General features: G+C 40.6%; 1 protein-coding gene across 1 annotated transcript in view; it reads right to left on the bottom strand.

The window, feature by feature from the left end:
• DMBT1 (deleted in malignant brain tumors 1) overlaps positions 1–14,094 on the bottom strand; it is a 624,760-nt gene that overhangs the window by 361,168 nt on the left and 249,498 nt on the right. The window contains exons 33-37 of the mRNA XM_069239169.1: positions 13,149–13,172; positions 13,027–13,062; positions 8,129–8,443; positions 4,306–4,329; positions 4,184–4,219 (exon numbers count right to left, since the gene is read on the bottom strand). Coding sequence (XP_069095270.1) covers positions 4,184–4,219; positions 4,306–4,329; positions 8,129–8,443; positions 13,027–13,062; positions 13,149–13,172 — 435 coding nt within the window. The remainder of the gene's footprint in view (positions 1–4,183; positions 4,220–4,305; positions 4,330–8,128; positions 8,444–13,026; positions 13,063–13,148; positions 13,173–14,094) is intronic.

Raw genomic sequence — 14,094 nt, forward strand, 5'->3', positions numbered from 1 at the left:
ACTGTTGAGATTTGTACTTGATAGGAATTCCCTCATAGCAGCTTCTGAGCTCAGCACACTCTACCCGAGGGTAAGGCAAGCTTGCATTGAAGAGTCTTTCATTTGTCTTTCTGAGTTCCCACTTAAGAGTTGTCATGTAAACCCAGGAATGGTACATCTACAAGCTTTAGGTTACACATCCCTCAGGGATCCTTCTTCCCAGCAGCTCCCTTTGCTGGGAGATGAAGTGGACCAGAGTGTCAGGGCAGATGTAGGACTGTTTGAATTTTAAGCACTGGAGTTAGGTTCACTGGCCACTGGAGTGAAGGTAATTCTCTACAGCTCCATCTTCATTAGAGCTCCTAAAATCCTTCTGTCCTTTTCATCAGGATTTCAAGAACACCTATCTTAAGGCACCTTCATTACACCTTTGGTGTGCCCCTCATTCCATTCACTCATGCCCCAATAATGGAATGCTAAATGCATTCTCCAAAATCTCTTATTATTGATCTGCCTGCCTTCATCTGCTCTAAAAGAAATTGTCTTATTGGATGGAGGGGGTTAAAACTCTTCTTAAGCAACAACCACAATGCATGTCAGGGTGAAGTACAAAAGTCCCTAAATTAACCTGTGCTCAATCCTCTTGTACCTTAGCACAAAAGCAGCCAGGCTTACCTTATGCAGAACAAAAAAAGTAATAAAGTGAAAACTCAGCACAAGAAAATTGCAACACGAATTGCCAAGAATTGAGATAATTGTAATCAATAAAATGACATTAAAAGTAATTAAATACAATCAGTACAACCGGAGGTATGAATGTTTACAGCTTTTTGGGAGAAATAGTGCTAAAAATGATCAAAGCATCTACCATGAGTATCGGGGGTGCATGAATTCAGGGCAAATGCTAAAGTTCAGGCAAAGATCAACAGCGTGCAGGTTAGATTCACAAGGTGGATTGGGTGCAGTCTTGGATTGCCTTCAAACTTAGAAGAAACTTGAAAGAAATATTCAGGATAAGGTAGAGTTCAGCAGGGCAAGGCAGCTTGCTGTGGCTGAGAAGTCTTTGTCGGGAAGTGCTGGACGAAGTTTCATTGAAGCCGGCAAGACCAAATTCCTGAGTGGGAGAAGTTAGATTCTCAGGCCGAGGAGGTCATTAAAATCAATAGGTAGTCCTTTGCCACTGAACTAGTGAGAATTTTATTTTTGGACGTGGACAACATTTTTGAACGCGAAAACCTCCAGTGAGATGAAGCAGTAGCTTAAGCGTGCCCTAACAGGCCACATATTGTTGCTCGGTTGTCAATCTGAAGAGTACTTTGCAGCTGTGGGGATGAATGTAACAGGTAAAGTTTGGCTGACCTGCTGCCAAATATGTCCTTCTCTTCAGTCTGTTCTTTTACAATTTTTTAGGAAACAATTTACAAGTTCCTACATTTTAGTTTTAGGGAGAAGCTGTACCTCTTCTACCACTTCCAGACTTTTAGGAGCAGGGCACTTGCGAGTTAGCACACGCTCTAGCAGAGGCCAGTTGGGTTCAAGGTCTCTGGAGGTTGTTATGTTGTTGTAAGTCACACAGGAAGCCACACAAATAGCCCTTGCAGTCATTCTGGGAGCCCTGGATTCAAGCAGCAAAGCAGAACTCTAACACCAGGAAAGAACATCAGGGAAGCAAGGCAGGCATCAAGCACCAAGACACTTATCTGGTGAACAAAGCTGGCCTTAAGCAGTAGAGTATTGTTCTCGGGGTTGGGGCAGCCCTTCTGAAGACTTCCATAGGTCAAGAAGTGTATTGTGCAGCAGTTCTGAGAGTCCAATATTTATAAGGGGTACCAGCCAATGGAGTGGTTGAATCTTCCCAGCTAACCCTAAATCTGGTACTGAAAAGTTATTCCCTTCCCCTGCCAAGCATCTAGGAAGTCTGAGGTGAAAAAAAGCTATTGTCAGCTTAATTTCTATGTGTGCTGCACTCATCCCTTTGCTGTGTAAGCGGGCAGGGACAGGTCAGTCCCATGTTATTGTGTAGTCACCTATTGTCTAACTGTCAGGGGGGAATACACAAACCCCATCAGCTAAACTATTCATAGTCATATGACCCAGGACACCTACAGCTGGACAGGGTTAGTACGAGCAAATGCCAACTCTATAAAGGTGCTATTTTCAGAATAGTGACTTAGAATCTGGCATTAACATTCAAGCAAATTTTAAAATACAATCTATATAAATCCAAATATGGTATGTCTACCTGTACACAATAAAATGTTAACACTTACTAAATGTAATATGGAAACAAATGTAATACTATGCAAGAGGTAAGTCTTACCGTAGTAAAAAACAAATGTAGGAGTTCTTCACTAACAGGACATGTAAAGCTTAAAATACATGTCCTGCCTTTTAATAAATTGTACTCTACCCTATGGGCTGTTTAGAACCTAACTTTTGTGTGAGATACGTATTAAATATGAAGGTTTAGACCAAGGAACATTTTTATTCTGCTAGGTGAAACTTGCAGTTTGAAACTAGACTACAGTCTACAATGGTAGGCCTGAGACATGTTTTAATGGCTACTGTAGTAGGTGACACAAGGTATGCTGTAGGTCTGCTAGTAGTATTTGAATTTCAGAGCCAGGGAAGATGCACTACAATACACTAGGAGCTTATGAGTAAATGAAATGTGCCAATCAGGTGTTAGCCACTTTTACCATGCTTTAGGGAGGCAGCACAAACACTTTAGCACTGGGTAGAGGTAAAGTGCACAGAGTTCTAATACCAATAAAGAAATTCAAAACAGGAGGGGGAAGACAAATGGTTTGGAGGTGACCCTGCAGAGATTGCCAAGTCCTTCATGCTCCAACCTTAAGGCGTCTTCGTGGATCGCTAGAAACCACAACAGAGAATTTGAACCAAAAGAGTGTATGCAAAGCATTTAGACTACATCTGCTGTTTCTCCTTTACTCTCTATGTGGTAGCTAGATCAGGTTCTGCCCTTTGGTCTTCAGAGGTTATTGGTAACAACTCAGTGCTAATGTCTTCCTTCTCCATCACCTAATTAGGAAACTACCAGAGTTCAAAGCTGTTAAGTGTGGACATTAATGAGGTTCTAAGGTCTGACAGGAAAGAGAAAGGACATATGGCAGCAGCATAACATTTTGCAATATAATTCGCATTGCGAATGGTGGAGAGGTATGGACTCCTACTTCTTTACTTGTTGAAAGTTTATTTAGCCATTGTGTACTTCAAATATCGGGATTATGTATGTAGTGCTTTCTGACTGGAAATTTTGCGTAATAACAGGCTATATACAGAGGTGTCGTCAAAGCTAAGCAGGAGACTAATTATCATTTTTTCATGCATTGTAAGACATATCTTTTGGAATAACACTCATGGGCTGCCTATAAGTCATGTCAAAGTACCTGAGGAGCCTTAAGCAGAAACCTGCATTGAGATCATCAAATGCTTTAAATTCAAAAGACAAGAAAATTCATGCACTGTGCAACGTGATCACTTCATACCTTTAGTTTTAAAAGCATATTAAATGATAAAGCTCCAATCTAAGGAATTATGTAGAATTAGAAAAGCAGGGGAAACAAATAAAAAATGCCTGGATGAGATAAAAGTACTTATATTGGACAATGAGTGGGAGAGGTAATCCCCGTGGCTTGACTTGTGTCTCTTTCACGAAAATAATGGGATTCCAGTGATGTGCTGAGGACAGCATGAGAAGCTTCTTTTCTTAAACACAAATACAAGTAATGAAGGTTTCTGTGTTTTTCAAATGAGACTTTTGCCACCGAGGCATGCATTAATTTAACATTTAAACACCAGGGTAGGCCTGCTTTGAAAAACTGTTTTGAAAAATGTAATTTGTTTTTGGCCAGCAATAGATTAGGATATTCAAGGATTGTCATGTTACCAGTCACCATTGTAATACAAACATATCTATTAGGAATTCACAGGTTATAGTAGGGGCTTACACCCGACCTACCTCATATTGTCTGAACACAGAATCCCAAAACCAGAAAAGTCTGGAGTGATGTATTTACTCGTAAAGATACCTTAATGGATGTGTTGCTGTTATGACTTCACAAGTGAAATTACAGACCGAAACATTGATATTGCATTGGTATTAGGTGAAAATGTAAGACACCAGCATCTTTTAAGCACATTTCCACATTGTAAACACTTATGTTAACACAAAATGTCCTACCTGTGGGATATGTACTTCTAGAAACATGGGTTGTAGCTGGGAAAGAAGAGAAAAGAACATTGTGTAAGTGTTCAAGATGGCTCATGCAGACCACACAGCAGTGACTGAACTGTAGCTCATACCTGTTGTTGATGTTGGGATGGCATCTACAAGAAAGGAAAACTCAGAATTAGCACTCTTTATAACTGAACCGTAGGGACTCCAGATAAATTATGTCATATGATTTGAGCCTTTCACCTCTAGGAGCAAAGTTCTATTCTAGACTCTGTTAGTGAATGTTGTGGAAATAGAAGTGTGAATAGGGATATCAGCCTGCAGGGAAGACCCATTATTTTGGGCAGAGGGGCTCTGCCTCCCCTCAGTTTTGCAAAAAATGATGAGTGTCTGGGAAGCTGAGCAAAGGTCAGCCTAACAAACACCCTCTATATCAGGGTCTAGCAGCCAGGCACTTTACATGTGCTGCATGCGCCGGCATCTCGCGGCCTGAACGAAGCATTGACCAGCTGAAGATTTCCCAAATCCAAGGGCGTGACAACAGCACATGTCCTTTAGTCATGTGAAGCAGGTGTTGACTGCTGAGCCTGACATATGTCATCACACAGTACCCTGTTAATGTAGGTTATCTACTCAGAGCCTGTAGGTAAATGGCCTATGGCCAGACATTGCACCACATTTTTAAAGACTTCTGACCCTAGCTGTACATGACATTGAGCCATGCAACGTAGGGTGGTCCACAGGTCCTGGCATCTGTCCTGGTCCTGCAGTCCACTGTCTTCAGCTGTCTGAGTCCTGCTACATATAGGCCGTGCATGGGGGGTTGGGCTATAGAACCAGTGTGCTGGCTTTGCCTACAACTGAACCAACACAGGTTGGCCCTCCTGCCGCTCCATACAATCTAAAGCCTTGTGCAGTTGGTTGGGTAAAAGGACCCAGCCTACATCAAGCTCCTGCACACAACCAACAAAATAAATTTGTTTTACATTTTTTTTATTTTTTTTATGGTTCTTGCTTTTGAAATGAACCGTTTTATGTTTAATTTCCTTTTCTTTTTCAAAAACTGTTTTTTAATATTTGTTTTTACATTTCTTTAATTTCCTCATTTGTAAAAACCTTTAGTAAAAACCCTTCTGACATTTTTAATATGCACCTACATTGCTAGGGAGTGCCCTTTTTTGTTCATTTCTCCAAACATGATTTTATTAAACCAGTTACAGATCACTGACAAAAACTGGAGACACCAATCATTGTCCTCTTTGACTTGTAATTGCACATCATATGGCAGGATCTTTTCTTACTCCTCCTCATCCCTCTTCTAGCCTCGCATATGACCAAGAGTGCTTCTTTGGATGCAATCCCTAATTTATTTTATGATTCACTTGTTGAGAATGAACACACTCTTGAATGAATGCCATGTAGCAATTGGTCACATAGAGTGCATAAGACTCTAAATACATTGCCCTTCTTTTCGCAAATCGGATGTGTGGTAATCTTCCACACCAAAACTCTCGCATTTTTTTTGATGAGTAGTGGACCTTATGACAGATTGTTAAAGAAATGAGTCTGTATGCCTGTTTTTCTGAATGGACAAAAGAAAAATTATGTACTCCAAAGTATTGGTTCCTTATCTCTGGATCCTATGGGATTAGTTTGCATGTGGAATGCATTGTTTAACTAATAAGAAGGATCCCTTCTTGTATTTTTTGGTGGCATTATTGTTTCCACAGGGTGGTTGGCTTATTTTACAGATAGTGTGAATTGTTTAACCAATCGAATGGCTCCTTTCATTTTCTGTGTTTTTTGTGATGCAAATCCTTGCAACTCACACAAACACAATACCACAGTGCTGTGGCAGTCTCACCCAATACTTCAGTGCTGTGGCAGTCTTACACAATTATTATATTGTAAGACCTTTTTGCTGATAGGAAAATATAAAACAACTCATTGGCATTTCCTGGCTAATTTGGAGGATTTGTAAATCCAGGAATACCATTAGAAAGATTTCAGGTTTCTGTGACTGGAATATGCCACTCTCAAGTAGTTCTTGTACATTTATTGCTAATCACTACACTACTTCCTACTGGAGAACCACAACAGAGACCATCTACTATTTGTTTTCATCTTCTTCCTTTTTAGGGGACATAAACATTTTACCAACTTCAGCTTTGGATTCTGGGGAGAATGAACAGGGCACAGAGCAAATCCAGAAGAAGCTGCTCTGGATTCAAGGGAAGATCAGACCACAGAGATTAGGTCTCCATCGGCGTCTATCATTGTAACTGTAATTTTAGATGTTTCATGTGGCAATAATCTAACACCCATCCTGGAGAGAAAAAGTTATCTTCAAAATATGTCACATGTACATTACTTTACAAGCAACGCAGCCCAGGAAGATATGGGAAATTCTCAGTGGAACATCACTGATGCACTAGCATTTTATTGCCTGAGGTTACGAGTGATTTATTGTAGCCAACGAAAATAGACTACTAAGAGGTTGCATTTGCATCTGCCATTACATTACAGAAAGCCATCTCTCTTTCCAGCACATTACCATAAGACATCCTACAGCAGAAAGAGGGTGAAGGTCATCTATGCTTCACCGCCATTGGCTTGCACTGCCTTGGCTACATGACGGTGATCTTCATTAAAGAACAGAGTGCACATGGATGAAGAAAAAGAGGTTTGTTACACTAGCAGGCATGCAGAAAAATATGTTTGTTAGCCAAGTTGCTGTTTCACAGTTGCTGTTGTATTTTTGTTGTTTAAACCCAAAAAATGAAAAGTACAAATAAACAAACTTTAATAGTTAAAAACAGTTGAAGTTAATTGTTTTATAAGTCATTGAGTGTCATTGACAGTTTAAACAACGTACGCCCAACAGCACATCACCTCTCACCTTGTGAAGTTAGGGCTAGACTTAGCACCCTTTTAACCATATACTTCCAACTCCAGCAGTGGACGTCATTTGGACACACACAGAGTAGGTGGGACGCAGGACTTGGCATTAAGTCAGACCCTGCGTCCACTTTTCATGGATATCCAACCCTTGATACCATGCCATTGCAAAGAAAAGTGGCCAAATAAAACAATGTTTTTGGAGCACCTTTAGTAATAAAAATACTTTTACACTATTATACAGAGGAAGTAAAACTATCCTTTAGTCAACAAAGTTTCCCCTATAGAATCAGTTGGCAGAAGGGAAAAACTAAGGCCTAACATAATATCCTTAGTTATTGTGATCTGGTTTTTCACATGAATTTATCCCCATGTCCAATGGATGCATTTGTGTACATTTGTCAATAACTACTATGCATGGCAAAATAGCATAGCACACACCCTATATGCAGTTCTGTAAAGACAAGTATGCTATTTATTACCATTACTGAGGGAGGGGAGGGCAGCTGAGGGAGCATCATAACCCTATGAAGGCTTCACATCTTGTGTGCCATAGCCTCTCCCCACACAATAAATAGCATATTACACACTTCACATTATGTATGTGCGTGTATATATCTATATATATGTATATGTGTTTGTGTGTATAGATAGATAGATAGATAGATAGATAGATAGATAGATAGATAGATAGATAGATAGATAGATAGATAGATAGATAGATAGATAGATAGATAGATAGATAGATAGATAGATAGATAGGCAGATGGTAAGAAATGTATGTTCGAAATTATGAAAAAACATGAAGATTTCTCTAATTCGGTAGGCCAACTTAAACATCAAAGTCAATCTTCTTGGGGCTCTACTTTTGAATCATTTGAATATCACACAGTTGTCTGAGCCATTCACGCTTGTACAGGTAAAGACAGGTGTGGATTCTGACTGCAAATAGAAAGCAGAGTGCAGACAACATCACTATGGTGAGAAACAAATCCTCTGAAGCACTGACATCAGAGAAGCAACATCTTTGGGTCCAGAAAATGAGTAGTTTACCTGAGCAGGTGACCCCAGCGTCCTCATGGTGGCCACAGTTGTGTCGCATCCAGCCAGAGTGACTGCACTCCGACAGGGAGGACTCTGAGCCCCCGCAGTTGACATCATCCAGAAAAATGCTTCCATTGCCCTGACCAAAGTGGGCAGAGCCAGGAGCAGAAACTGCCCGTCCACAACTGAGCTCTCTGCACACAACTTCTGCATCACTTAGGTCCCACAAGTCATCGCACACTGTCCCCCAGGAGGAGTTATAGTAGACCTCAACACGGCCGGCGCATCTGCTGCCACCATTCTGGAGTCGGATGGGAATTCGCACTGTAGAAAAAAGCACAGTGAACAGGTCATGATGCTTAGAGTTTTCCAACATACTTGGAAGCATTTGAGTCTAACTGCTTGAGTTTGTTTTCAGTGATCAATAAGTAAGTTCAGTGGTTTTATTAAAGAGGGATTCCTTAAACTAAGAATACCAGAAGGTTTACATAATATATGAATTAAACTTCTGAACTATCTTTAAATTAATGTTTCAAATGTACAAGATTTGCAACTATCTGCTACTATTTGTATTTTGTTTTTCTTTGCTAAAAATGCTATTCACTTGGGAATCGTCATTCCATGTGGTTTATTACATTCACTTTCAAATAGTAAACAAAAACTAGTTTTCAGTGAATTTGATTTTGACCTCACTTTTGTGTTGTTTTAGTTGTGCTGCTTGCTTCACTGTTGAGATTTGTACTTGATAGGAATTCCCTCATAGCAGCTTCTGAGCTCAGCACACTCTACCCGAGGGTAAGGCAAGCTTGCATTGAAGAGTCTTTCATTTGTCTTTCTGAGTTCCCACTTAAGAGTTGTCATGTAAACCCAGGAATGGTACATCTACAAGCTTTAGGTTACACATCCCTCAGGGATCCTTCATCCCAGCAGCTCCCTTTGCTGGGAGATGAAGTGGACCAGAGTGTCAGGGCAGATGTAGGACTGTTTGAATTTTAAGCACTGGAGTTAGGTTCACTGGCCACTGGAGTGAAGGTAATTCTCTACAGCTCCGTCTTCATTAGAGCTCCTAAAATCCTTCTGTCCTTTTCATCAGGATTTCAAGAACACCTATCTTAAGGCACCTTCATTACACCTTTGGTGTGCCCCTCATTCCATTCACTCATGCCCCAATAATGGAATGCTAAATGCATTCTCCAAAAGCTCTTATTATTGATCTGCCTGCCTTCATCTGCTCTAAAAGAAATTGTCTTATTGGATGGAGGGGGTTAAAACTCTTCTTAAGCAACAACCACAATGCATGTCAGGGTGAAGTACAAAAGTCCCTAAATTAACCTGTGCTCAATCCTCTTGTACCTTATCACAAAAGCAGCCAGGCTTACCTTATGCAGAACAAAAAAAAGTAATAAAGTGAAAACTCAGCACAAGAAAATTGCAACACGAATTGCCAAGAATTGAGATAATTGTAATCAATAAAATGACATTAAAAGTAATTAAATACAATCAGTACAACCGGAGGTATGAATGTTTACAGCTTTTTGGGAGAAATAGTGCTAAAAATGATCAAAGCATCTACCATGAGTATCGGGGTGCATGAATTCAGGGCAAATGCTAAAGTTCAGGCAAAGATCAACAGCGTGCAGGTTAGATTCACAAGGTGGATTGGGTGCAGTCTTGGATTGCCTTCAAACTTAGAAGAAACTTGAAAGAAATATTCAGGATAAGGTAGAGTTCAGCAGGGCAAGGCAGCAGGCTGTGGCTGAGAAGTCTTTGTCGGGAAGTGCTGGACGAAGTTTCATTGAAGCCGGCAAGACCAAATTCCTGAGTGGGAGAAGTTAGATTCTCAGGCCGAGGAGGTCATTAAAATCAATAGGTAGTCCTTTGCCACTGAATTAGTGAGAATTTTATTTTTGGACGTGGACAACATTTTTGAACGCGAAAACCTCCAGTGAGATGAAGCAGTAGCTTAAGCGTGCCCTAACAGGCCACATATTGTTGCTCGGTTGTCAATCTGAAGAGTACTTTGCAGCTGTGGGGATGAATGTAACAGGTCAAGTTTGGCTGACCTGCTGCCAAGTATGTCCTTCTCTTCAGTCTGTTCTTCTACAATTTTTTATGAAACAATTTACAAGTTCCTACATTTTAGTTTTAGGGAGAAGCTGTACCTCTTCTACCACTTCCAGACTTTTAGGGGCAGGGCACTTGCGAGATAGCACACGCTCTAGCAGAGGCCAGTTGGGTTCAAGGTCTCTGGAGGTTGTTATGTTGCTGTAAGTCACACAGGAAGCCACACAAATAGCCCTTGCAGTCATTCTGGGAGCCCTGGATTCAAGCAGCAAAGCAGAACTCTAACACCAGGAAAGAACATCAGGGAAGCAAGGCAGGCATCAAGCACCAAGACACTTATCTGGTGAACAAAGCTGGCCTTAAGCAGTAGAGTATTGTTCTCGGGGTTGGGGCAGCCCTTCTGAAGACTTCCATAGGTCGAGAAGTGTATTGTGCAGCAGTTCTGAGAGTCCAATATTTATAAGGGGTACCAGCCAATGGAGTGGTTGAATCTTCCCAGCTAACCCTAAATCTGGTACTGAAAAGTTATTCCCTTCCCCTGCCAAGCATCTAGGAAGTCTGAGGTGAAAAAAAGCTATTGTCAGCTTAATTTCTATGTGTGCTGCAGTCATCCCTTTGCTGTGTAAGTGGGCAGGGACAGGTCAGTCCCATGTTATTGTGTAGTCACCTATTGTCTAACTGTCAGGGGGGAATACACAAACCCCATCAGCTAAACTATTCATAGTCATATGACCCAGGACACCTACAGCGGGACAGGTTAGTACGAGCAAATGCCAACTCTATAAAGGTGCTATTTTCAGAATTGTGACTTAGAATCTGGCATTAACATTCAAGCAAATTTTAAAATACAATCTATATAAATCCAAATATGGTATGTCTACCTGTACACAATAAAATGTTAACACTTACTAAATGTAATATGGAAACAAATGTAATACTATGCAAGAGGTAAGTCTTACCGTAGTAAAAAACAAATGTAGGAGTTCTTCACTAACAGGACATGCAAAGCTTAAAATACATGTCCTGCCTTTTAATAAATTGTACTCTACCCTATGGGCTGTTTAGAACCTAACTTTTGTGAGAGATACGTATTAAATATGAAGGTTTAGACCAAGGAAAATTTTTATTCTGCTAGGTGAAACTGGCAGTTTGAAACTAGACTACAGTCTACAATGGTAGGCCTGAGACATGTTTTAATGGCTGCTGTAGTAGGTGACACAAAGTATGCTGTAGGTCTGCTAGTAGTATTTGAATTACAGAGCCTGGGAAGATGCACTACAATACACTAGGAGCTTATGAGTAAATGAAATGTGCCAATCAGGTGTTAGCCACTTTTACCATGCTTTAGGGAGGCAGCACAAACACTTTAGCACTGGGTAGAGGTAAAGTGCACAGAGTTCTAATACCAATAAAGAAATTCAAAACAGGAGGGGGAAGACAAATGGTTTGGAGGTGACCCTGCAGAGATTGCCAAGTCCTTCATGCTCCAACCTTAAGGCGTCTTCGTGGATCGCTAGAAACCACAACAGAGAATTTGAACCAAAAGAGTGTATGCAAAGCATTTAGACTACATCTGTTGTTTCTCCTTTGCTCTCTATGTGGTAGCTAGATCAGGTTCTGCCCTTTGGTCTTCAGAGGTTATTGGTAACAACTCAGTGCTAATGTCTTCCTTCTCCATCACCTAATTAGGAAACTACCAGAGTTCAAAGCTGTTAAGTGTGGACATTAATGAGGTTCTAAGGTCTGACAGGAAAGAGAAAGGACATATGGCAGCAGCATAACATTTTGCAATATAATTCGCATTGCGAATGGTGGAGAGGTATGGACTCCTACTTCTTTACTTGTTGAAAGTTTATTTAGCCATTGTGTACTTCAAATATCGGGATTATGTATGTAGTGCTTTCTGACTGGAAATTTTGCGTAATAACAGGCTATATACAGAGGTGTCGTCAAAGCTAAGCAGGAGACTAATTATCATTTTTTCATGCATTGTAAGACATATCTTTTGGAATAACACTCATGGGCTGCCTAGAAGTCATGTCAAAGTACCTGAGGAGCCTTAAGCAGAAACCTGCATTGAGATCATCGAATGCTTTAAATTCAAAAGACAAGAAAATTCATGCACTGTGCAACGTGTTCACTTCATACCTTTAGTTTTAAAAGCATATTAAATGATAAAGCTCCAATCTAAGGAATTATGTAGAATTAGAAAAGCAGGGGAAACAAATAAAAAATGCCTGGATGAGATAAAAGTACTTATATTGGACAATGAGTGGGAGAGGTAATCCCCGTGGCTTGACTTGTGTCTCTTTCACGAAAATAATGGGATTCCAGTGATGTGCTGAGGACAGCATGAGAAGCTTCTTTTCTTAAACACAAATACAAGTAATGAAGGTTTCTGTGTTTTTCAAATGAGACCTTTGCCACCGAGGCATGCATTAATTTAACATTTAAACACCAGGGTAGGCCTGCTTTTAAAAACTGTTTTGAAAAATTTAATTTGTTTTTGGCCAGCAATAGATTAGGATATTCAAGGATTGTCATGTTACCAGTCACCATTGTAATACTAACATATCTATTAGGAATTCACAGGTTATAGTAGGGGCTTACACCCGACCAACCTCATATTGTCTGAATACAGAATCCCAAAACCAGAAAAGTCTGGAGTGATGTATTTACTCGTAAAGATACCTTAATGGATGTGTTGCTGTTATGACTTCACAAGTGAAATTACAGACCGAAACATTGATATTGCATTGGTATTAGGTGAAAATGTAAGACACCAGCATCTTTTAAGCACATTTCCACATTGTAAACACTTATGTTAACACAAAATGTCCTACCTGTGGGATATGTACTTCTAGAAACATGGGTTGTAGCTGGGAAAGAAGAGAAAAGAACATTGTGTGAGTGCTCAAGATGGCTCATGCAGACCACACAGCAGTGACTGAACTGTAGCTCATACCTGTTGTTGATGTTGGGATGGCATCTACAAGAAAGGAAAACTCAGAATTAGCACTCTTTATAACTGAACCGTAGGGACTCCAGATAAATTATGTCATATGATTTGAGCCTTTCACCTCTCGGAGCAAAGTTCTATTCTAGACTCTGTTAGTGAATGTTGTGGAAATAGAAGTGTGAATAGGGATATCAGCCTGCAGGGAAGACCCATTATTTTGGGCAGAGGGGCTCTGCCTCCCCTCAGTTTTGCAAAAAATGATGAGTGTCTGGGAAGCTGAGCAAAGGTCAGCCTAACAAACACCCTCTATATCAGGGTCTAGCAGCCAGGCACTTTACATGTGCTACATGCACCGGCATCTGGCAGCCTGAACGAAGCTTTGACCAGCTGAAGATTTCCCAAATCCAAGGGCGTGACAACAGCACATGTCCTTTAGTCATGTGAAGCAGGTGTTGACTGTTGAGCGTGACATATGTCATCACACAGTACCCTCTTAATGTAGGTTATCTACTCAGAGCCTGTAGGTAAATGGCCTATGGCCAGACATTGCACCACATTTTTAAAGACTTCTGACCCTAGCTGTATGACATTGAGCCATGCAACGTAGGGTGGTCCACAGGTCCTGGCCTCTGTCCTGGTCCTGCAGTCCACTGTCTTCAGCTGTCTGAGTCCTGCTACATATAGGCTGTGCATGGGGGGTTGGGCTATAGAACCAGTGTGCTGGCTTTGCCTACAACTGAACCAACACAGGTTGGCCCTCCTGCCGCTCCATACAATCTAAAGCCTTGTGCAGTTGGTTGGGTAAAAGGACCCAGCCTTCATCAAGCTCCTGCACACAACCAACAAAATATATTTGTTTTACTTTTTTTTTTTTATGGTTCTTGCTTTTAAAAATGAACCGTTTTGTGTTTAATTTCCTTTTCTTTTTCAAAAACTGTTTTTTAATATTTGT

This window comes from Pleurodeles waltl, chromosome 6 (genome assembly GCF_031143425.1).
Source record: "Pleurodeles waltl isolate 20211129_DDA chromosome 6, aPleWal1.hap1.20221129, whole genome shotgun sequence".
Classification (NCBI taxonomy): Eukaryota; Metazoa; Chordata; class Amphibia; order Caudata; family Salamandridae; genus Pleurodeles; species Pleurodeles waltl.